We start from the raw sequence: 25,843 nt of genomic DNA, 5'->3' as shown, positions 1-25,843 counted from the left end.
CGTCACAAGGAATGGTCAGTGAAGGAAAGAGACAATAAAGTACAGCATGGAGACTGCTGGGAATGAGGAGAGGGATGGAAAGTGTCAAAAACCTCAGAAAATAACTTCTGTGGACTTGAAAACACTCCTGGGGGTTCTGCCATTTTTGCATGGTGCATGGAGTGGACTCTTGGTTTGCAGTGGACGAAGAGGCAGATGAGGCAAACAAGTGCAGACCGTGCTGCCAGTAGGCAGGCAACACGAGGAGGACCCAGCCAGACTGATGCAGGGCAGGTTTCTGGATGGACCCTGAAGTCACTGATCGACTGGGGTCAAGTTAGAGCATCTGAAAAACGTATCCTCAGAAATAAGGCACACACTGCAACGGGGAGTCACTTCTGTTCCCAGGGAGTTGTTAACTATGAAGAGGGGAAAGTGGGGTATAAGTTAGAGCAGTGTGGCCATCCCTCCAGTGACTGATGGGATAGGGCTGCAGTGAGGTCCCAGAAGAAATGCCCACGGTCAATGTGGAGAGGTTGCTTTTGACCTGGAGGGGCTCCTCAGACTGGAGGAGCTCATGCTAACCGCGTGTGGTGTTATCAGAGCTGAGGGCAATACGGCGCGAGGGTGAAGGTCGCCTCCACCTTCCTCTCGATGTGGAAAGCAGAGCCATCTTTAGAAATGCAGCGGCGGGGGCTGGAGGGGGTCCTGGTGGAGGGTGGCAAGGTTTGAGGTCATCTGGGAAGCAGATAGGAGGGGAAGTGAAGCTGAAGCTCACCAGCTGGGGCTGCAGGCATGCTCGCTGCTCCCAAGCCCACTCTGGACACGAAAGTGGGCAAGACTGGTGGGCGTGAACCAGTGGTGGTTTATGACTGGCTGGGCACACTGGGTGTGGCTACAGGAGGACAGGCATGGAAGGAGTTCTGATCATCTATGATGAACTCCCACTGGACTGAGAAGGAAGTAGAGCTAGCAAGTATGCCGATAGAATAGCACATAACAGAGGGCTGGGGGCCAGGCCACTGTGGGAAGAAGGGGATGTCAGTGACCTGAAATTTCACGTGGTCAGAAATGTATAGTCATGGCCATGGCCAGTGGAATGAAGGCTGCTAGTGTAACCAATGCCGACAAGTTTCTGGGTGGGTCATGTCCATGGACGTTGAAGCTTCTTAGAATCCCAGGTATAGTTGGGCTCCATGGAAGCCTCTAGGCCAGGTCCCTGTCTTTGCCCATCTTCATGCCCAGTGCGCAGGAGAGGAGTTTGCAACTGGATTTGTGACAGCCACATCAAACTCAGATCTCCAACCACAGCTCACCTGCAGTGAACAACAAGGGAGCTGGAATCCAGGGATTGTTCAAGGAGAAAGCATGCAGCCTCATGGTCAAAGGTGTTGCACAGGGACCTAGTCCCAGTGCCCCTCACTGCTTCCTCACCTCCTGATCCAGTTTCTTTTCCTTTTGATGGTAGTTTTGAGGTTAAATTGATATCGCTATCTATAGTTCAATTTTAGATGATGAGTTAAGAAAGAAAAATGAGCTGTGGATGAAATTCAGCAAAATCTGACTCCGTCCCACTCACGTAGATGCAGATGTCTGTATCCTGATGTTGAAGGAGTAGCAGACATGGCTGCACGGATCTGTGCAGGGAGGGAGCCTCTGCAGACTCTAGAATGTCACCTTACCTTCCAGGACACTCTTGTTCAAACTGCTGTGAGAGGAAGCCCCCTGCGGCACGCTTCCCAAAGGCATGACAGGGAACCCTGGGCGTGTTCTTCCCGTGCTTCTCTGGGGAAGTCTCCCTTTCCTCCTCCAGCCTCTGGTGGCTTCAGATGTCTGTTCCTTGACTTGTGGGCACACCATGACACTCTCTGTGCACATGGCTTCTTCTCCAAGTCTTCTTGCCTTATAAAGACGTGTGTCCTTGGATTTAGGGTCCACTCTAACCCACAGCAATCTCATTTCAGAGTTCTCAGTTCCATGTGCAGCAATATGAGTGTTCCAAGAAAGGTCACTTTCACAGGTTCCAGATGGACGTATCTGGGGGAGGCCTGGCTGATAGTCACCATTCAACCCACTACAATCAGAAGATGGTAACTGGGAAAAATCCGCTCTGACATTTTCCTTTGTGACTCGTGACTGCCGTGACTACATAATAAACAATAAATTCCTTGGGAGAAGGAATGCGCCTTGTGTCTCTGAGGCTCTTTCTCATTCCCATTCTGCCTTTTCTCCGTGTACAGACCTTCGTGCATGGATCATCTGGACGCCTCCCTTTGTAGCCACTGCCTTCAAGACGTCCCCTTGATCTCATGCAACAGCCAAACCACTTCCCCTCTTAAGTCTTTCTTCTCATTATTGTCCCCACAAAAATGTTCCTTATTTTCAGGTTGCTTTGCATTGCTTCTCTTACTGGCTTGCCCGTCTGTTTAAGATACGTCATAGAGTGAGCTTTAACATACGGTCTCAGCTTATTCATTTGCTTTGCACCAAACACACTTAGCAAACTACACGGGACAGAAGCTTATGCTACGACACAGGCAAGACGGTATTTGCTGACTCAACTGGGCTGTCCCAAATGCATGACTCAGCCTACAGTTGGCTGCAAGAAATAGAAAACCCAACTCACAGACCTCACTAGAATTTTATTTACCTTATACAGAAAGAAGTCCAGAGGTAGGGGGTTTCTGCCCTTGGTCCTTCAGACTAATAGAATTATAGCTGATGTCTCTGGGAGTCTATTAGCTCTTCTCTCCCAGTTCTAAGGAGGCTGCTGCAGATCTCCCCATTTCATCTGCATTCCGAGCAGGCAGGCGGAGTCTGAAAGTAGAAGTGTCCCACAGACTGCATTTGTTCTTTTAATTAGGGAATTAAAGGATGCCAGGGAGAGCCTTCCTTGCCGGAAGCCAGTGTCACTCACGTTTAGTCCTATTGCCACTGCCAGTCAAGGAGAGGCTGGGAAAGCAAATGTGAGGATTTTTGGCTGTTGTAGTGGGCAGTGCCCAGGGAAAGGGGCTGGCAAAGGTCTTGAGCTGACCAACCGTCATGGTGCTCAGGAGGCCTCGCTGTGCCACCAGACGTTGGCGTCACATCTGTTGATAATGCCACAGTGGGCTTGGTGGGTAGTAATTCACTCTGTTGTAGGGGAGTCACAGGCCGCAAAGTGTTCTCTTTAAATACGAGGCAAGTGCAGCATAGAACATGGTGCCTTGAACACCTCCATTAGCACAGAGCTCCAGGGAAGTCATTTTGAAGCCACCAATGAGAGTGAGGAGCACTGTTGTTTAGATGGGGGCCACACCATGTTTGTGGCCCTACCAGCTGAGGTCTTGCTACTGGCGCTGACTGTGAGTGGAAGGGAAAGTCGTGGAAGTCCCTCTGCTTCTATGGAGGGCGAGAAATCCCTCTGACTTTACAATGTTCTCCTCTGAGTCTGTGGCCAATGGTGATGTAAGGGTGGAAATGAAGAGGAAATCTGAAAAAAAAAATTAAAAAAAAAAGTTACACAGATCATCTTTATCTGCAGTAATTAAATAATGTAAAACTCAAATTATGCAAAAATGGGTATTATGAAAGGCATCATTTTACATTTAAATCTAAGTCTGGCCAATGATGAATGCAGCATTTACTATGAGCAGGGCTGCTTGTGAGGGCCACGTCTGTAACTTCTGAAGTGTTTGGTCCTCATTAACCCACACTCATCAGGTTTGTGATGCAAGTGCTGTCCTCAGATGCCCACTCGCTGTAGCTGAAGAACAAGACAATGATGCATAATTTCAGAACGCCAACCACTCTAACTTGAGTGTTTCTGTTTTCCATTTATCTTTGAAACTATGGAATGTTTGCTGTTTGCTTTCAAAATGAAGTGGCCACATCCATTAGAGCCATGGACTCTGTAATGTGAAAGGCTGTATTTAAAAATATTCCTGTGGAAGTAACAAGGGACCTGTGCCCCCCAGGATGTAATCTGCAATGTCCTATGTGTGTCTGTCATCTTCCACCATTCCTCCTGTGTTTAGCTCACCCCTTGCTTTGGGTCCTCTGAAATCCCATCTGCCTGCTCAGAGGTGACATCTGTACCTATGCCTTGGCTCATCTCTTAATAATCCTGTTCTGTTTTCTTTGCCCCTGCCACTTCCTGTCACCCTGCTTCTGGTTAGCCTGGTTGATTTTTGTCTCTCTCCACTAATCTCTGCAGGAGCCCTCCTGTATGCGTGAAGGTTTGGAAATCTCTCCCAGGCCTCCCATTTCTAGTATAAAGAGCAGAGCCCACCTCAGGTAGAGAAAGCGCGTCCTCATTAGCGTGAACCATTATTCACTCCATTATTAAATTCTCAGCTCTGCTGTCCACCTGAGCTGTTTGTTCTGAAATTGTTCCAGCTGAGTCATCTGCCCTTTATCTGCCGTTAGTTCCACCAGCGATCATACACAGCTTAGCCACACAGGGAGGTTCCTGTTCAAGACGTGCCAACGTCCCAACTTTCCTGGAGCGGCCGCAGGCATGCAGAGGTCTTTCTGATGTTCCAGGCGATTCGAACGCGCAGCCTGTTTCGGAGCCCGGGTTCCCTGAGTTCTTAGGAGCAAAGGCCCGGGGTGAAGTTTTATTTTGCCTTTCCAACTGCTGCTGACGAAAGAGAATCTATATTTGTATGGCACCTAAAATTCATGACGCACTTTAGAACATTGTTAAGTCTTTGTTTCCCTGACCACAGCATAGTCTGAGCATGAAGTTTGCATGTGTTTATGATGGTGATGTTTTCATTAGATTCAGTACAGTTGTAAAAAAACAGTGATAGTCACATGTGGAGTAGGTATCCTCTGTGTATTAACAAATAGGAAAGACAGCTTACAAAGGGTACATTTCAAATCTGTCCCTGAGGGGGTCATAAATGAATTGATCTTAATTTGCAGAATGACGTAATCAGATAGAAGGTGTGTATCCTGGGGAAGCTTACCTACCCAGGTAATATCTATACACCCAGGAGACTCCATACTTCTATGGGGGAATATCCCTCAGTGTTGAGAGCTCTGAAGTGTGATCCTATGGGTAATCCAAACTTTTCTAGAGTTGGGGACTGACTTAGCACTACCAAAGGCACAAAAGAATAATATTTAAAGCTGGGTAGGCCAGAAGATCATATGAAACCTCCTTCCACCTTTTCCCTCTGTAATGAAAAACCGTCTTCTCCATAGGTCACCCAGGAGCATGGAGGTGACACAGGTGAATGGAAGAGCTCAATGTTTAAGCAGTGCTTCTTGATTCTTCTCCATGGGCATCTCCCAAAGGAGCCTTCTTAGATATTTCTTCCATACCCTACCCTCCAGGAAATTTGAATCCCTCAGCTTTATTGTATGTCTGTTTATGTGATGAATGCCTGTGTGTACAATGTTTCTTGTCCTCCTCAAGTGCCATGTGCCCCCGTGGAGGGATATCACCCTCTATTGAAATGTGTGGCTTAAAACGTGAGACTCTGAAAGTCTCTCCTGGAGGAATGCACCAGCCAGGTGGGCCAAGTCCTGAAGTCAGCTGACAAAATGCCTTCTCTTTGGACAGTGCCTCTTTTCCATAGTGGACATCTTCACCACCCGCTCCTCCCACGCTCTGTGCACGTACCTCTACTTAGATGTTCTGGTTCACCGTACAGTTCACAGTCAGATCTGGCCAGCCTGGGGAGGCTTCATTCCCTTTCAGGTGACAAAATGCAGGTCTACATGCTTTTCAGGTTAACTCTGATAGGACAGTTTCTGGTCCAAGTTCCTTATGTCTCATCCAAGAACTGTGTACATGGATTTACCGAGGGACACCAGGTATATGCCAAGGCAGAATATTCAAGGTTGGTATCTTATAAAGCAACCACGAAACTTGCTTACCAAATGGGAAAGGCAAAAAGTAGAGTGCGTTCATCCAGAGCCAAAAGTAACTCTTATGTAAGTCTACAAGAGCAGGGATGTTTGCCTTTTCTGTTTAAAGTTAGAATCCTTACACATTCACCAGCTTCTGCCACATAGTAGGCTCTCAGCTTTTGTTGAATGAAAAAAAATCTATTTTTATTCAGTAAATGAACCAGCATATCTTCTTTCCTGAGGGAGGGAGTCACATGGATATAAGAGATTATATTCATTCATTGGAAGGATATTTGCCAGTGTAAATATTTACCAATGCAGATGGTCCCTGCCTTACAATGGTTCAACTTGTGGCCTTCCACTTTACCGTGGCACAGAAGCCAGATGCATTTAGTAGAAACCCTACTTTGAATTCTGGTCCTTCCTGGGCTAGCAATATATGGTATAATCTTCTCTTACAAGGCTGGACAGTGGTTGGATCATGAGAGGAAAGCAAACAATCTATTGTGCACTGTGTTGCCAGGGTTGTTTTGGACTTACAAATTCAATACATTACATGAGATATTCAATACTTTATTTGAAACTAAGGTCTGTGTTAAATGATTTTGCCCTGCTGTGGACTAGCCTAAGTGGTTTTGAGCACATTTACGGCCATTGTAAGCTGTGATGTTTGATAGGTAAGAGCATTAAGTGCATTTCAACTTATGATATTTTCAGTTTATGATGGGCTTATCAGACACTATCTGAGCATAAGTTTAGGAGCCTCTGTATACATTATGGTAGACCCTGTGCACATTATGCAATATATACATAAAATGATGAAATAGATGGGTTTATGCCCTCATGGAACATAGAGCAGAACAGGAAAGACAGGCAGTAAGTGAACGGACAAGTGCAAAATGATTGCTTTGGGCAGATGACATTGAGGAAATTAGAGGTTAGCAGTACTGATGAGTGGCAAGAAGACACTCAGAGAGTATTCCGAGGGAGCATCTGATATCAAAACCAGGAATAGAGGAGAAAGAACAGTGGTCCCTTGAAGGAAGAAGGCCAAAAAACCATGCTTGTGTGGAGAGATGGCCAAGTTGGAGGACCCCAAAGAAGGGTATGGTGCCTAGCGTGGAGTTGGGGGCAAGAGCATAGATGGAATTTGAAGATACACACAGGAATGAGTCCTGTGTAGAGTTCAGGGTGGTAGACGTTCTTAGAACTCAAAGCGAAGAGGCCAACTCTCGAGTCTGGACTGGGAAGTAAGGTCTGGTCTAGAGAGCGGTACACCTTTGGACATCAGTGCTATGTCGGCAGTGTTGAAGAGGATACTGCAAGGGAGAAGTTAGGGGGATTTAAAAGAAGACCTAGACAGAGCCCCCAAGAATGCCAGTGTGTGAGTTAGAGTAGGGTAGGAGCAGTTGGCATGGTGGGCAGACCCCAAGGGAGCTGGAGTCATGGGAGCTGGGACAGGGCAGGGCACCCAGCAGGAGAAAGTGACCGCCTGCTGATCCGTGAGTGCTGCTGGGAAGTCACCTTGAGAGAACATGGGAATGAGGCATTGGGTATGGCAGACTCAAAGGTAACTGGTGCCCTTGACAAGAGAAGTTGAGGTGGCCTCTTGGTGTTGCTCTACAGTCAAGATCCAAGTAGAAGGAGCTTAGGTAGACAAGTCTGAGAGTTTTGGCTTGAAAGGGAAGATGTGAAACGGGGACTATGAAGAGTGTGTGTGCTAAGGGAGGGGTTTGCCACGTCAGCAGCAGGCTCGCTTGCTACTGAGAGTGATTAAGAGGAAGGGATGAATGGGTACAGTAAGTAGTTCCGTTGCATAGAATCCCTGTTGCTTGGTGACAGTTGACAAGGTGATCGTCCAGGTCTGTGGGTTCTCACACTGTTGAGACAGAGTTTTCTTGCAAGTTGTGGAATCTGGTTGTCAGATTTGACCTAACTAAAGGAACATTTTCTTGCATAATCTACAATCAAACTGGTTCCTGTCCTACTCCCAAGTAATTCTGATGCCGGGCACGGGTTTTTCGCATCAGCATCTTTCACTGCAGTGATTGCTATAGAAATCCGTGAGGTGTGAAAACTGTTCCTGCAGCAAGGAGAGAATTTCAATTTTTCTGTTATAAAACGACTCTCAGGGCCTTCTGACCATGAGAAGCGCGGAGCAGCCTGTCTCTTCTCTACGACGGTGGTGGCTGAAACGTTCTTCTCCCCTTTAAACCTATAGCATATTAGTTCACTGCTTCTATTCAGTTTCATACTCTTGAACAGCTTTGTGAACTCAGAGAAAGACTGAAATGTTTCTCAAGCGGTTAAGTACATTGGTTGTGAGAATCTAAATGTTGCTGTAATTGGTTAATGTCGTATATGTGCCTATATTTGTTTTACACACATAATACATAAATCTGATATATATGCAAATCTTTTATACATATAATCCATAAATCCGATGTATATATGAGTAAGTTATGAAAATGCTCCATTAGCTGTCCACTAGGATAGCTACTCTTTATTATGGTCCTTAAAAAATGAGTACAGCAGCTCTTCACCCCATAAGGAAGCAGGCTGATTCATCCCAGAAATGCATTTGCACTTGGGAACACCAGAGGGTTTGTTTTGATCATGACAGTCCCGAATGGGAGTGGGGGCTTCATCTCTTATTTTCTTTCTTTTTTTTTTTTTTTTTTGACAGGCAGAGTGGACAGTGAGAGAGAGAGACAGAGAGAAAGGTCTTCCTTTGCCGTTGGTTCACCCTCCAATGGCCGCCGCGGCCGGCGCGCTGCGGCCGGCGCACTGCGCTGATCCGATGGCAGGAGCCAGGAGCCAGGTGCTTTTCCTGGTCTCCCATGGGGTGCAGGGCCCAAGCACCTGGGCCATCCTCCACTGCACTCCCTGGCCACAGCAGAGGGCTGGCCTGGAAGAGGGGCAACCGGGACAGAATCCGGCGCCCCGACCGGGACTAGAACCCGGTGTGCCGGCGCCGCTAGGCGGAGGATTAGCCTAGTGAGCCGCGGCGCCGGCCTTCTTATTTTCTTTATAGCTTGAAAGAGTGAATGAGCCTCATCCTGTGGAGCACCTTTGCCCTATTTCCTACGAGAAAATGAACCATTATTTTCTAAGGTGCAGTGGTCTGGGTAGGCAAGTGATCCAAACCCATTCAGGCAAACAACAAGATGCTTTTAGATGTTGGCTCTAGACCTACATTAATGTGGCGTAAACTTGGTCTTGAACTAACGAGGGCCTAAGGATGCCTTGCCAGTCTTAAGGAAGTAAGAGGCACATAAGACATCTTATTCCAGGAAACTGAACTTAATGGAAGCAGGTTGTCGGCAATACCCAGAGCTACTAATTGAACATTTCCTTCTTTCAAAAGCAGAATAGTTAAAAAAAAATTAATCCTAGAAGCATTTCAGAATTCCTCACAGTTAGATACCAGCAAGAGAGAGAGACCTGGATCCTATAAGAAGGAACATTTCCCTTTTAGAAGTCCCCTGATTAGAATTTAGAACACGAAGCAATAAAAATAGGAAACCAGATGCTGTTTCCTGAAGAAAAGCCACTGTTATGTGCCTCAGAGAAAAGAGGACAGACACACACACGTGAGGCCTCTTGGTCTTCATTCAGTGCCGGCATGTGGGTGTCCTTGGTTGGGGGTTCCCCAGAAGCAGGCCCTGAGAGGGGGGAATTCCTAAACAAGTGGTGCACTGAGGGGGTCTCCTTGAGCCAAACCTGAACTGGAGACAGCAGAGCCCCCAGGCCAGGAAGCTGGGGTTTGTAACCCTGCCTCTTGTCGGTCAGTTCCCACTGGCTACTCTGGGAAGGGGAGGAAGATGCCGAGTGACACGGGGGAAGGAAGCTCCAGGCTCCAGAGGCCCCCACTGGCCCAAGCAGAGATGTGAGATGGGCAATCTGGAGAAGCCAAGGGTCATCCCGGAAAACTAGAGACAGAGACACAGATAGCTCAACACAGCAACACTGGCCAGTGTGGTGGTGTCTACCACCAGGGCCTCCAATCCAGAGGATGTTAACACCTCATGAATGAAACTCCTGTAGGGAAGACACGGTGCCAGTTGGTGTGATACAGTTGCATTCTATCACTAACCACCCAGCCTTCGGGCAGACCCCACAAGTTCAGCATCAGACGGCCACAGGCTGCTCTTGTTTCAGATAGTAGCCATGCCTTGGGGGTCCCCAGGCCACCTACACTTCTGACCAACTGCCTAGCCATTCCATGTCCCTATGACCCCTCCTACATGTCAAGTGTGCTAGCCAATCTGGAAGTGCTATTGAGCTTTGGGGTTTGGGAGAGTTACCACTGATTCATCATCCACACAGTAGGACTCAATTTCCAGATGCCCTCCCAGAAGTTGGGTTTATATCGTGTGGCTCAAAGCCTCAGCCTTGTCGTGGTGTGGTTGCTCTTTCCTAAGTCCAGCCCCATCCTGAGTCATCTCATCCTTGGTGTATACTCAGGTGTAAGGAGTGGTTCATGAATAACAGAACATTCCTAGTTCTTTGCAAATGCCAAGGGCTTAGCCTCTCTCCCACAGCCAAGGGCTTTTCATACAACAGGAAGTGCCTTTGTAAGGAAGTACATTTTCCTATTAAATGTGTGTGTAGTGAGAAGAGGGCTCAAAGCAGTACTCCCAAAAGGATTGGGAGGGCAGGCTTGGAAGAATTAACCTAACTTTACATTTGAACAGGAAATAATACATCTTGGATTTTGCTTAACAGTGTTCATAGTCATCAGAGCTAATTCTGAACTGAGATGAGATGAGCTTCGTGAGTCTAATGAGTGACAACCAATTCAGTTCCAAGAAACAGAAAACAAAATTGTCCAAGCCAGTTTGGGAAGGCGGTTATATAGAGAAATATTTCAAATCCCATAGTGTTTGAAGTTTGGTCAGACTTCCTGAGTGTAACAAGCTCCTAGACTTCTGTTACTGTTGCGTCTGTGTGATGTCTCTGCACGTTTTCTCTGCTTGAACTTTCCAAAGGCCAGCTTCTCAGTTCCCCTCGTCGCTACACAAGCTTCTGTCACAGACCTCCGGAGGTGGAGCCTCAACACTCAGTTTATGTGATTTTCATCTTGGTGTCAGCTTCCAAATTCCCAGAGGGAGGATCTGCTCAGCCCAGGAGTCTGCCATCCCTTCTCTTAGCTGTGATTTCGTACAAGGTTAAGATGGTGACCTTGGGCTGTCAGTGCTGATTGCTACTCATTCTTCTCCCCTGCTCTCCCAGGTACTGAATCCGCAACCCCTTGACCCTCTGCTACAGGTTGGGTTGGACATATAGGAGGCAGGGGCAGATGGCAGAACAGAAGAGAGTGAGGTCAGGGTGGGAGACCCCAGCAGCCTCTTGCCAGGACCAGCTTTGGCAATGACTCTGTTCCCTGCCAGTCCTGTGGAGCAAGTGTTGCTCTAACAGCAACATCTTTCTCCGCCTTCCAGCAACGTCTTCTGTTGTCTCCTCAGGTCTGTGCATGGCAACAATGCCTCTGTAGCTGGCACTGGGGTATTTCAGGATCCAAGCCTGTTCCCCTTGTCCCTGTTCACCTGTCCCTTATCATCTTTGTCAGTTGTCACTTCGTGAGACTTTATCTCCTTTTTACATGCCTGTCTCAGATAGATCATGACTACAGCTGGACTCATGAGGTATATTCAATTGTTACTTCTGGTCTCAGAGGAAGACAAGTAGACACTGTCACTAATATGCAGTCTGAAGTTCACAAAGCAGAAAACAGATAGCAAGTCCATCCTACTTTTAAAGGCATATTTTACTTCTTCTGGGTCTCCCATGTGGGTACAGGGGCCCAAGGACTTGGGCTATTTTCCACTGCTTTCCCAGGCCATAGCAGAGAGCTGGATCAGAAGTAGAGCAGCCGGGACTCGAACCAATGCCCTTATGGAATGCTGGCACTGCAGGCAGGGGCTTTGCCCGCTATGGCAGTGTGCCGGCCTCCCTAAGCACATTACTTAGTTAATACATTCATTCACTTTGTTGAAACTCATTTTCCTTGGTGATGTGTTTTCCAGACTGTGGTACCCTGGTGCTTTCCAAGGGAAATACATTAATAGTCATCTGTCAGATACTGTGCAAACTCCCAACTGGAGGTGGTTCATGGTTTCAACATGAGAGAAAACAGTTTCTTTGTTGGTGTCCTATTTTTGCAATGATGAGCTTTTGATTGCTGAGGCAAAATGCAGTGCCATGCAGAAGTCAAGATGGGATAGGAGGTGCGTTGAATCAGAATCCAAGTTTTGTGATGTTATGCAGTGCTTAACAGGCACAGCGACTGCTGAAAGCCCATTCGTTAATCACTGTGGTTATTTCAGGCTGAAATAAAATACTATATTTTGCTTTATATGTGGTGATAATGGGTATTTTGTTTTTTGTTTTGCAGCAACTACTAAATTGTTAAGCCATAATACTTAAGATACTTTGACCTTACTCTATAACAAACAGAACTGCTAGAGATTTCCTTAGGCCTAGGAAAACTATAAAAAAGAATTACTGAGACACTTAACGGCATTATGAACCAAGAAAACTGGGAGCTCTGTATCAGTGGTTTTAGTTTTGGAAATAATTTTTATAATAATGTTAGAGCAAGTGTGCTTAGCTTTTTGCCGGTATCCCTTCAGTCACAAGCATCCAGATGTTCTCATGGAGACAGCTAGCTAATGAGGATCCTGGCAGCAGAATGTTCAGAGAGCTCCCCCTGGGGACTTCACAGCTGTAATTAACACCCCCAGCTCATGAGAAACTTGTTTGACATCACTTGCAAGTGTTCACCTGCCTTGTTAACTTTTACTGTGGACTTGTTTTGTTTCAAAGGGGTTTACCAGGAGAAGGGCACAAAATGTAATTGATGATAAGGAAATGTTCAGCAAGGATTTGCTGAATGAATAAACTGGCCTCAGTTCAGGTCATATTAAGGCATCATCAATGGTATGTCGCATTTCTGAAAATGAGCTACCAACCCCAACTTCCTAAGACACGAGCTTCTAATCTTTAAGTGAATTCCTTAGTGATAGATTAATAAATTATCCTTAGAATTCAATGTCATGTTGTTAGGCATTGAGATGTGTCCCCCTCAAAAGTCGTATATTGAAGCCTACTCGCTCAGAATATGATTGCATTTGGTATTGAGCCTTTGAAGAAGTGACGAAGGTACAGTGAGATCATTAGGGGTGGGCCCTGTGCAAGCTGACGGTGTCCCAACAAGAAGAGGATATTGGCACAGAGAGAGCAGGGATGTGAGCCACAAGCGGAGACCATGTGAGGTGCTGTGGTTTGAGGGGGTTTCCCTCCGAAACTCATGTTGAAATTGAATTACAGCTGTGACAGTGTTGAGAAGTTGGGGCTTTAAGAGGTGATGAGGCTATGGAGGATTCACACTGATCCAAAGGTCAAGTCTGTCCCCCATTTGCCTCTTTGACCTTCCACCTTCTGCCATGCAAAGACAAAGTATTCGCTCCTCTAGGAGGAATTCCAAAGAATTGCATGGTACCATGTTGGAATCCGATGGCCCAATCCCACTGACACCTCGATATTGAATTCTCCAGCCTCCAGAACTGTGAGCAGATAAATCGCTGCAGACTACCCAGTTCGTAGTACTCTGTTCCAGCAGAACAGACAGATTATGACCTGAGGACACAGCACAGAGGTTCCCATCTGCCAGCCGAGGACAGAGACGTGGCCAAAGCTGCCTATACCTCGGGCTGGTAGCCTCTAGAACTGTGAGAAGATGAATTTCTGTGGCTGGAGCATTCCAATCTGTGGTCGTTTGTTTTGTCAGCTCTGGGGAACTGGTGTGCTCGCTTGGCAATGCCTGCTCTTTTGGATTATGGTCCCTGAATGCCATTGACTGGGGAAAGAAGCAGCAGTCGGGTCCATGTGGGAGAACATGAGATGTGGCTTGGTGTTTGGATGAAACTAATATATACTCTAGAAGAAACTGACCAGAAGTCAGGGAATAGTGCCAGTGGGTTAAAAAAAAATTGTCTAAACATTCTTATAAAATATAACCTAAAGGAAAACACACAGTAGAAAGCAAACGCCGAATACCCTCTGGGGGGGTGCTACTTTCACATGTATTTCAGCCCTTTGTTCTCTCAAGGAGGCCCCCATCCTGTTTGCAGTTTTCAGCCCTGTAACCAAGCAGGTATCCATTATTCCAATTCAAAGCAGGCCTTGTGAATACAGCACTCTTCATGGTGTTTCCTCTTGGAGTCCCTCACAGGGTTTGGCAGCCCAGGTCTTCTCTGTGAATGTGCTTGCTAATATGTTTATGTTCCTATGCATCATTGCCAGAGTCCCTGCCTTGTTACTCCCATGGCTCTGGGGAAACCTGTCCATCTGTTGTGTTTGAGTCAACATCTACATGAGATCTACATTCAGATCCATATAACCTTCTTCATAAGGTGCCTTTTAAGTTATAATCATTGGGGCACTTTGTGTTTGGTTCAATTCTAAATTTATTTTCTCTCGTGTTGATTACAAATTAAGGTTACAGGCAGGTTACAATGTGCCCTATGTGCCCATAAAGGCAGGGATCCTTTCTCGTGTGTTGTTAGGGGAAGGAAAATGCTTATCTCACAAGCTTTCCATAAAACAGAGTATCATTTCCTCCTACACTACACTGCACAATGTAGAACCTCTGATAGCCTTGGTGATGATTTTCCTAAACTCTGGATATCTCTTGGCCGTGAATTTTTTAAATTGCTAAGTGTGAATCAAATGTGTCACCTATTAAATGGTGATGAAGAGAATTATGAATGGTGTTTAAGGGGAACTGAAATTAGTCAGAGAGATGAACTCCCTAAATTAGTGCAAAGTCCAAACCAAAGTGTGTCGACATTTCTTTTTCTTGTTTTTATTGACATTTAAGCCCACAGAAATTATGAGAACTAAGCAAATTGTATAGTGGTTTGTGCAGATCCTTGGGAGAGTTAAGACTAGTAAAATTAGTATGACAATTAGTATTTAGATATGCTAAGTTACTGAAGAGCATTGAGAGGCAACACCTACAATGTGTCCTCCTGTTGTGTCTCTGTTATACTGTGAGGGACAGGGCTGGGAAGACACAGAGACAGCATTGAATAAGCCCATTGGAAGATCTTGGACTCCTGAGTCCTTTGGATTTCTGAAATAATGGCTGGAACATCTTTGGAATAATCAACATTCGTTCAAATATCTGGATGCACGAAGACCAAGGAGACTGTGCCTCCTTTTGGGTGCCAGTGGCTGGGGTGAAGTTCAAGCAATCACTGATTTGTTTGACTGGAAAAGCCTAGATGGAGGCCCCTAACATCACTGTGTCAGCAGGCTGACAGCATCTCGCCCAGACAGAGAGTAACTCTGACAGTAGTAGTGCATCATCACTCAGAACTGGTGGGACAGGGAGAGAAGCATCCGCTCTCACTGTCTTGCAGAAATGGCTACAGGGTGGGAAACAGTTGGCCCCCACTTTAGGGAGCAAAGTAAGTGGCATATCAATTATTATGATGGGGTGCCTTCCACCTTAACTTTTGTAGAGGCTCAAGAAATGTCTGTGGAGAATTACAAAGTCCACTGTGGCTCTCGGAAGATGCTTTGTCCTGGAACATCACCACTGTGCGCTTTTCTCCGTTTCTGTTTTTGTCCTTGGAACCTCACCATGCAGCTCACTTTGGCGCCTTCTCTTTTCTCCTGGTGGAAAGCAGCTCAACTATTTGGTGGGCTGGAAGGTCAGGGATGGCAAGGACAGGAGAGTAAACAGGTGTGTGCCCCGCCCCCCCCCCGCCCCCCCGCGCCCCCCCCCCCCCCCCCCCCCCGCAGGTAGAGGGAGCCATCAATCCTCAGCAGGGAGCTTTGCTCCCACAGAGCTCTGAATATTGGCACCTCTGTGTCTTCTCTTTTCTATGCTGTTAAGCAAATCAGTCTTCTCTCCATCAATTTCAAGTTTGCAACCACTGAGCTGAAAAGTACAAGTTTGGATTTCTGCGTGGTTCCTGCAGCCTGCCCTTGTTGGAGGGAAGCTGTGTTCTCAGTGATTTGATTTGTGGGAGGAATTTCTATCAAGATCTTGAGGATCTTCTGGGCTTGTTTCTGCCAGTTGGCTTTTATTGAACTGTTGGAGCATTTCTGAGAGGGAGCAAATGGCTCTCCGAACTGTTCCCCTCCATTTTAATCTAGTTATTAGATAGGACTGGAGCCCTGTCTCTGTTTAAGAGCCCTTCGCTGAAGAAATAACAAAATGTGTACTGTTCAAAAACATTTAACACCAACAGAGGTAGTATAACAGAGAATAATGGAAATAATAAGAATCGTGACCAACAGTGCTATCTGTTTTTTAATGGCAATTTCCATAGAAAATAGAATTGGATTTGACTCCCAGGTTCCAATTCTAGTCTCTTAACTGAAAGCCTGCTAGCACCATTGTTTAGGTTGTCATTCTTTGTATTTCCTTCATGCTAGTGCCTTTCTTTCTGACTCCATTCTTTCTTGGAAGGGATTTTAAATAGAAGATTCTAGCACAGATTCCAGTGCATGACCCAAGACTCACTGCAAGCTAAATTAGCCAAAGCACGGTGTTTCTAGTCTTCACTGAATAACTGATAAAGAGAGGAATCCCAAGGCCACAGCAAAAAGTGCATTCAGTTACTGGGAGGCTGCAAGAAAGGCCAAGGAGATAGGGCTGGGACTCTGCAGCTGTGTTGGAGAGTGCAACGCAGGGAAATTCTACCTGGTTGTATAAGAGCACTGGTTTGTATAAGACAAGTTTGATGCTGGTGAGTTATAGTGGACTTCCTGCAGATTCATATCTTCCATTGTATTTGCTTTTGATTTGCAATTGGTGTTTTTGCATATTTATGATCTTCGTCTTAAGCTGACGAGCTGTTTCAAACATTATAATCCATTTTCTCCTCTAAAACTGGGCAGGTAGCTCACGGAGAACAAATGCCATTAAGTGGTGGTCTTTTGCTCATTATCAGGAGTCCCATCTTACTACCACGTGCAAGTGTCACCTGCAGTCCCCTGTGGCCGTCCCAGTTTGCACCCCTAAGGGAGGAGGAAGAATTGGGATGCTGGCCTCTTTAGAAGCCATTAATTAATATCTCAGAGTCCCAGGGCATCTGAGGCATCGCCTAACCCCTGTCGTCATCGCCCAGACGTTTCAAGTCTGTGAACTAACACTCTTCGATGTTCTCTTCCCGGATGAAACATCCTCAAGCCGTTGGCCCCTTCCTCGGGTGACACAGTCTGGCTGGCAACAGCTTGACCCTTGTGACTCTCCTCCCAGCATAGACATGTGTGCTAACAGGTTTCAGTCTCCATGGCCACGTGGTCTCCAAAACTAGTCACCTAAAAGAACTGTGATCGAAAGTCCTTTATGGCATAAGATACAAATACTTTTTTTTTTTTGACAGGCAGAGTGGACAGTGAGAGAGAGAGACAGAGAGAAAGGTCTTCCTTTTGCCGTTGGTTCACCCTCCAATGGCCGCCGCGGCCGGCGCGCTGCGACCGGCGCACCGCGCTGATCTGATGGCAGGAGCCAGGAGCCAGGTGCTTTTCCTGGTCTCCCATGGGGTGCAGGGCCCAAGCACCTGGGCCATCCTCCACTGCACTGCCTGGCCACAGCAGAGGGCCGGCTTGGAAGAGGGGCAACCGGGACAGAATCCGGTGCCCCAACCGGGACTAGAACCCAGTGTGCCGGCGCCGCTAGGCGGAGGATTAGCCTAGTGAGCCGCGGCGCCGGCCCAAGATACAAATACTTTACAAAGGGCTCAAAAAGTTTCCTACACAGTCAAATGTCTCTTTCTAGAAATTCCTTAGGAGCACCTTCCCCAAACCCAAGAGGGGAACCCTGAGGTTTGTATTGGGTGTGAATGTGGTACAATATGAGAGATATTCAGAAGATTCATGGAAACTGCATATTATGGGAAAACTATGCATGGATTTAAAGAGAAATTGTTTGCACCAAAATGAATTTGTGTTTAATCCCATTTTCTGAGAACTTTTTGAAGTACCCTTGTTAGGAGCAACCTTGCACAGAGCCTTGCCCTCACGGTTCCTAATGATGGGACTTTGTTTCCTTGATTGTAAGATGAAATAATCAAACATGGCTGTGTCTCTCGTGCTGCCTTGTGGGCTCTCTCAGGCATGCAAAGACAGAAGGTATACTTGGAAGAGTGATGTGGCCACTGTGAAAGATGCATGTCCTAAATTGTTGGTGGATCCCAGAATTCCCACCAGCACATGTTCATGAATAGGCAGCCTCCTGGAATCATGGAGAAGTGTTGACAGGTTTCCCCCTGGGTATTTCATGCAAGGACATGGGGTATGACCAGGCTTCTGTGTTGATATCTTATCACGGTTCAGTTTGCGTGGATTCAGGATCATACGCCACGCATGATTTCAAGGTCTGGCTTCAATCTTCAGGGTAAATCTTGACTGGTGTTATTACCTTAAACAATTTGTTTTCTTCCCAAGACATCCCATGGGGGGCCATGTTTCTTTTCCTATTTTCTGACAGATCTGAGAATAGCTAAATGAAACAACAAGATAAGACATCAAGAGTGTGCGATGTTATAGAACAAATCCTGCTTTGTGAAAATAGGGATTTTTCAAATGTTCTGCTTAACTAGATTCTTGAAATAAAACTCATTGATATTATTTTTGAGAAAAGTTTCTCACTGAACCCCTTCCTTGGCTTCATATAAAATCATTACAGGAATGTGCCACTCTGAGAGGAAAAATACTTTCAGGCTTGTGTTGCACTTGCAAGTGAATGTCGTGATGAAAATACCAAGGTCATTGCTGTGACGCTTACAGTACAGCATCACAGGATAAACCAGCTCACAGGGGCTGGCGCTGCGGCGCAGCACGGCACGGCAGGAGAGCTGCCACGTGGGATGCTGGCGTCCCCTATCAAGGGCCAGTCTGAGACCCACGTGTTCCCCTTCCAGTCAAGCTCCTCCACACTGTGTGGGAAAGCAGGGGAGGATGGTCCGAGTACTGGGGCCCGTGCCACCCTCGCAGGAGATCCTGATGGAGTTCAGGGTCCTGGCTTCCCCAGCCCCCGCAGTTGTAGCCATTTAGGGGGTGAACCAGTGGGTGAAGATCTTCCCTCAATGTTTCCTTTTCTATGTGTCACTCTACCTGTCGCATGCATGCATACATACATACATAGGGGCCGGTGACGTGCGCACTTGGTTAATCCTCCGCCTGCGGTGCCTGCATCCCATATGGGCGCCAGGTTCTCGTCCCTGTTGCCCCTCTTCCAGTCCAGCTCTCTGCTGTGGCCCGGGAAGGCAGTGGAGGATGGCCCAAGTGCTTGGGCTGCTGTACCCATGGGGGAGACTGGGAGGAGGCACCTGGCTCCTGGCTTTGGATCAGAGCAGCTCTGGCCATGGCGGCCATTTGGGGAGTGAACCAATGGAAGGAAGACCTTTCTCTCTGTCTCTCTCTCACTGTCTATAACTCTACCTGTCAAATATATATATATATATATATATATATATATATATATAGAGAGAGAGAGAGAGAGAGAGAGAGAGAGAGTCTATCTTTTTGAAAGAAAAATGCTTACAGTTTTGATAAGTTTTCCATCAGGAAATGAACCTCCTATTTACTTGGCATTAAAGCTCTTAGTTGTTTATTCATGAAACATCTTTCTCTGAATATGCAAATAAAGATTGGCAAATGCATCTTCTAATTCTCCATAGGCAGGAAGGCTTACGCGTGTTTTGAAGCAATGCGGCATCCAGAGTGAATGAGTGGATGGCTTAGTGAAGGTTTTCTCCTTAAGTTCTGGGACAATGAAGACTACCCTCTGCATTTGGAGACAGGAAAGAAAGGCGGGAGGGGGAGGGGGGAGGGAGGGAGGGAGGAGGAGGATTGTTGGTCTATGCTGAATGTGTGCAGACTTTATTTAGCGTTCCCTAAATAAAACCATATAATGACTGTTGACATGGACTTTACATTGTATTAGGTATTGACAGTCATCTAGAGATGATGAAGATGGGGAATGGGGCCTGTTGTATGGGAATGGGCATCGTTACGTATCAGGGACCACAGCATCTTCAAGAGGTCCTGGCACCTGTTCCCCGTGGGCGCCAAGGCCTGCACCCAAGGATGTCCGCCAGACAACAGGCAGCACACTGAGCACTGTTTCGTCAACAGACAGGCTTCCCTAGAGAGCACTGGGCGAGTTTCCTAATAGACAATCCACATTTGCCTAATTAGCCGCATGGGAGAGGTGCAGGGGGCCCACAGTCCGGGCAGAGCACCCTGATTGCAATGTGTAGCCAGGGTTCTCACGCGGAGGCCACAGCTCCCCATGTGTGTGGGCTGCCGTAGTGCATGGGATGAATAAGGCTAAGTAATAAAAGACTGGAACATATGGAGCCAAGCGTTGTGCCGTGGAAAAGCCCTCCAGTGGGGCTGGTCACACAATACACAAGCAGTTCTCTTGCCACACACCTGCACCCAGCACAGAGCTCAGGCAGGCCTGGTGAGGGTGGCTGTGTGCTTTTTTAAAAGATTATTTCATTTATTTGAAAGAGTTACCAAGATAGAGGGAAAGACAGAGAGGTCTTCTGTCTGCTGGTTCACTCTCAAAATGCCCACGATGGCCAGGGAATGGGAACTCCATCTGGGTCTCCCATGTGGGTGCAGGGACCCAAGGACCTGGCCCATCCTTTGCTGCTCTCTCAGGTGCATCAGCAGCGAGCTGGATTGGAAGTGGAACAGTGGGGCCTGAATGGGTGCCCACATGGGATGCCAGCGCTGCAGGCAGCAGCTTAATCATTCACATCGCAGTGCTGGCCCTGTGTCCTTACACCCCATATGGGACTGTGGGGTATCCCATGAGTTACTCAAGCACTGGCCCATCAATCCAGTTCTGAGGAATTCAGAGGAAATGGGTCGTGAGTGGGGTTCCAGGAAGACAGTACCTGCCACTCAAGGGGGTGGAAACTTGGGCTGGACTTTCAGTGTATCAAGGGGTCCATTTGTGCACCTGCTAGGGGAGGCCATGGCAGGGTGGCTGTATGCAATCCTGTTGCTTACCCTTGGTTCTTATTTTGGAAGAATTTCTTTTTAAAGTTGACATTTTACTTTAGAAGCTTTCTTAGGAGAGAAAGAGAAGTTGTTCTTAGGAATATTCACTGCTTATTATTATTTCAGGTGCAACAAAGAAGGGTTAGGGTTTTCTAATCCTGAGCCGCACGATTTATGATGGATTTTTTTCATTTCCTGCATTCTTCAGTGCCCTGTGCTTCAGAATAAATCTGGCCCCAACAGGGTCTGAAGGATCTTTCACAAGGCAGATGGTCATTTTATAGAAGCCAAGTGTGACAGGCCTTAATTAACAGTGCCCTGCAGATACAGGGCTGCAGTTAGCTCCTGGGTAGCTAGAAGGTGATGCTGCTGGACACAAGCCAGGAAGGCCGCAAAGACTGCCCAGGTGCTGCCGCGGTGGCATTCACAGAAGTGACGTGTCAGAGAGGGGCAGTGAGAAGGCAGAGAGATCTTGAGCTGAAAAATGTCTGGAAGTCACAGCAAAGTCCGCATCGTCACTGCCAAGCCCTGGGCTGCTCAGACACAAGCGTGCCCGCCGCCCACACAGAGCACAGGCATCAGCTGTGCATCAGAGGCGCGCTCCACACCCATCTCTCACATGTACAAGTCGCACACAGATCACACAGACACACACAGGCATGCGTCATGCACAAATCACTCACGCACATGGAGCAGCAGCTGCATTTAATACGTCAGGCTTCGATACTGATGGAGGGGAGATAAAACGTGAAGACATGGAAGAACTTTCCGTGGGGGGAGCTCTGCGGGTGCGGGTGAGCCTTGGGTGCTGTCTGGTTCCAGGCCTCTGTGAAGTGACTGGGCTGCCTGTGAGAGGGACCCCTTATGGTCTGCACGTTCCTCGTCTCCACTTCTTTGGGCAGTCTGCATTTAGTCGAGAGAACGTTTTATCCCATTCCTCATTCTGTCCAGCTCTGTCCCTCCATCCCCTGAGTTTGTTTCTCAGGGCTTTTCGATATCCGTGTTTTCCTTCTGGGTTTGTAACCTACTGAGGGGAAGACAAAGGCACGAGGCAGACGGGGGACGAAAGGTCGCCGGTGTAGCCGTTGCATCTTTTAGAAAAGGTGGCTAAGTCTGGGACAAAGGGTCTTGGGAATAGTTCCCTGAGTGAACCCGCAGCCCTAGGGCAGGTGGGCCCACTGGAGGCAGAGCATGGCTGTGAGGACGACCACCCCCGTCAGGGAGGAAGGCCTGAGTGGGGCGGGGCTAAGCTGTTACAGGGGCTACGTCGCGTCCTTCTGCCAGGCCTCCCTCGGCAGGGCTGAGCAGCGAGGACTGCCAGGACTCTCTGCCAAATCTCCTCCTGGGGAACCCTAAAAGCTTGGGAGTAAGATTCCCCCGGCGTTTCCGGTCTCCGCTGCCCCTGCTCAGCAGGTGGAGTGGCCCATGTGACAGCTGATCCAAGGGATGCCCTTGCTCGTGATGGAAGCCACCGGTGACCTGTCCTGGGGAGAACTCCGGTGGGGTAGGCATCTGATCCGGGGATGTCTGTCTCTCCACTGGCTGACCTGGAGGCCCAGCCCTGAGCACAGGAGACCTTGCTCTGTGTGACTCGTTGACTACACAGTAAGAGCGCACACTGGAGCAACCACCGTCATTCCCTGTGGAGGAGAACATAAGTGAACGTTTCCCAAAGGTCGTTTTGCCATATGTACCAAGGACTTAAAAATGTGCATGACTTTTGAGTCTGTGTATTTTTGGTAACTGAGTCCAAGGAAATAATCAAATAAGAAGCCCAAGCTTTGTACACGCTTGTCCATGAGCTTGACCTCTGTAGCACAGTGCAGATGCACAGTATTAATCCAGTATCTGTTGAGCAATGCCAGTCTAAGTGAGGCTAGAGGCACCATAGCAAATAGTATCCCGGCAGGGACAACCCTGTTTCTACAGAATTTCTAGAATCTGAAATTAATCATTAAATGAGCAAAGCAGAAAACTTCATTCAGAATGAACTCACACCTTTCAGAACGGGATAGAGACCTTGACAAAGCCGCAGATGTTTCTGATTTGAGAATACCAGGGACATGGGGTAGACAGACAAGGCCATCTGGACAGTGAATCTACTTCCTGGGCAGGAGAATTCTAATTTTTAGCTTTTCTTCAAGTTCCGTTTTCCTCCCAAACTGTTGTGGACGAGAATTATTTTTTCGTTTTGTTTTTCATCATGGAGTCATGAGGTGTATGTTTTGAAAGGCTGTCAAATTCCTGAGTTACACAGGATAAGGGACGGGGTGTCATCATCCCAATCTCTGTTAGCTCAGCTTCAGTGGGAGGGCCGCAGGTGTCTGTCTTCCAGGCTCACCGTGGTGCTGTGTGACAGCCAGGACATGTCGGGCGCTCAGTAACAGCCTGCAGGCTGGCTGGGGCAGCTCTGCTCCGTGTTCCTCTCATCCCGGGGCCAGGGGTGTGTTCTTCCTCTGGGTGACCCAAAGCCCACGAGGCCCCTGAGTGAGGTTGAATCTGGTCCTGTTTATTCCTAGCCATGTCACATTAGCCAAGGTAAGACTGACCCTGCACATGCCTGAGCCCAAAGTCCAGTGTCATCACCAGTGAGTGTGGATTTATGGAGGGGATAGCATCCCTAGTGGAGAGGGAAGCCATCTGTTAAGTGAATGAGAACGTTAACGTGGAAACAGAAGTAAAAGGAACTCGCCCAGCTACCTGTGAGACCGTGGCTGGTGTGCATCTAGTTTTGTTGCTTTCCTGAGTTGGAAATGCCCGCCCTGTTGAGTGGCTCCATCTGTGTCCTTAGATCCTGGCCAACGTGATCATCTTCATCTGCGGGAACCTGGCAGGAGCCTACCACAAGCAGCTCATGGAGCTGGCGCTGCAGCAGACCTACCGAGACACCTGCAACTGCATCAAGTCCCGGATCAAGCTGGAATTCGAGAAGCGTCAGCAGGTAAAAGACATCTGTGGTCCCACGTCCCCGTAGTCTCAGTCATCATTAACGTGGTGTCCTACGTGGAGTTCATCCACTCACGGGCTTCCAAAGAAAACCAGAGGCGCAGGTTGCCCACAACCAGGCCGAGGCTGTGTGCCTGGCAGCTGTAAACACAGGAGCGGGGGTGGGGTCTTCCCCAAGCAGCCTTCAGGCCTCATGACCCAGGGCCAGCAGTGCACACATCAATGGGCACCGACACATGGCTGGGAGACTCAGAGAATGGTAGCATTTGTTCAGGCACGCACTTAGGGGTGGCATTTGTGGCAGGAGACTGACTCAGCCTAAATAGGAGCCTCTTCTTTCTATGGTGCCCTCACTGTACCCCCCGTGGGAACCACTGTCCACGGGGGACAGGATAACGGCAGTGACTGCTGGGGGAGATGGTTGGGACTGGACCACCAGATCAAGTGACGAGCTGCTGGATGTTGTCTGCAGCCATCCCGGGGTGGTTGTGGGGGTACTGCATAGAAGTACCCACCAGGGAACTGTACTGACCATGTCGCAGCACTGCGGAGTAAGAAATGAGGCCGAGTGCAAGACGTGTGGCCACCAAGCCAGGTGGTGCGGTGCAGGATGGCAGAAGCAGACCAGATGGATTCGCGCTGGAGGGGAAGCAGGGAGGGAAACCCCGCATTTGACATGCTTAATTTCAGGTGATGGCGGGATATTGGTGAGAAAGCTGTGTGTTCCTGGCTCTGCCTGTTAATCGCCAGGAGCCCAGTCTGTGAAGACAGTGATTAGCCTGGCTTCCCTGAGCGCTGTGCCCCCCTCTCCACGAGTGTTCCTCATCATACCTACGCTCCTACTGGTATTTGGCACACAGTAGATACTTAATTATTGTTTGTTAAATTGCGCTGAATTAGTCCATTTGAGAAAACTACATCAAATCATATTAGGGGCCAAAAGAAACCCTTTAGATGTTGGCGCTGCACTTTGGTTTGTGTACACACTGCTGAAACGTAATTGAATTCCTTTTACAAACGGGCATAGCAGTTCATTTATTGAGCACTTTTATGGAGCACCAGTTTTGTGTCAGGCATGGTTCTAGACCCTGTGGTACAGCTGTCAATATGTTACTTCTCTCTGGTATTTGTAGAAAATCTCATTATTTGAAAACTTGAATGTCATACGAGCTGTGTGACAAAGGGAATCCTTACATAACTGATGCTGGTTCTTTGGTCTGTATGTGTGTCATATCCTGGATTCAGCGTTAAGATGCATAGACAGTTACTATGCATCCGTGTTCAGTAATGTACAGCTGGGTTCTAGGAGCTTCCACAGTTTGAACAAGCAGCACATGGTGTTCACTGCGGGTTCTGCTGTGCTGGCTGCCTACAGGTTCAGTGTTCCAGCAGTGGACTGGGTGAGGTTGGTTCACACAGAACATGTTTAGCTTTGTTTTCCATAACCTCCAGAATCCACATCAAAATGGCCCTGAGGCTGCAGAGAGCTGAAATCCCGACAAGATTATGCGGCCTAATATGAATAGTCACAGCTTTGACAGACATAGGAAGTCAGGCTGCTGATGTCGGCTGCACCTCGTATTTCTCTGAAGAGACCAAGGCAGCCGAAAGCATGTGGTGCTTCCTGGCCCCAGGAGCTGAGGGGTGCAGCGAGGACCACCGAGGACTTGATCCTCGAGTGCTCAGAGTGCTGGAGACTTGAAGGGACCGTCGTAGGAGGTATTAGAAGGACAATCATTTACTAGTTATAAAAAGAGGAACCAGAGCCGGCGCTGTGGCTCACTAGGCTAATCCTCCACCTTGCGGCGCCGGCACACCGGGTTCTAGTCCCGGTCGGGGCGCCGGATTCTGTCCCAGTTGCCCCTCTTCCAGGCCAGCTCTCTGCTGTGGCCAGGGAGTGCAGTGGAGGATGGCCCAAGTGCTTGGGCCCTGCACCCCATGGGAGACCAGGAGAAGCACCTGGTTCCTGCCATTGGATCAGCGCGGTGCATCAGCCTCAGCGCGCCGGCCGTGGCGGCCACTGGAGGGTGAACCAACG

The 25,843-nt window shown here is 48.0% G+C and overlaps 1 protein-coding gene across 2 annotated transcripts in view; it reads left to right on the top strand.

The window, feature by feature from the left end:
* ADCY2 (adenylate cyclase 2) overlaps window positions 1-25,843 on the top strand; it is a 410,822-nt gene that overhangs the window by 206,839 nt on the left and 178,140 nt on the right. For both annotated transcript variants that reach the window (XM_051853662.2, XM_051853663.2), the window contains one exon: window positions 23,651-23,800. In XM_051853662.2, coding sequence (XP_051709622.1) covers window positions 23,651-23,800 — 150 coding nt within the window. The remainder of the gene's footprint in view (window positions 1-23,650; window positions 23,801-25,843) is intronic.

The sequence above is a fragment of the Oryctolagus cuniculus genome, chromosome 14 (assembly GCF_964237555.1).
Source record: "Oryctolagus cuniculus chromosome 14, mOryCun1.1, whole genome shotgun sequence".
Classification (NCBI taxonomy): Eukaryota; Metazoa; Chordata; class Mammalia; order Lagomorpha; family Leporidae; genus Oryctolagus; species Oryctolagus cuniculus.
Note: the sequence above shows the minus strand (reverse complement) of the source record. Positions and strands in the feature narration are given on the sequence as shown.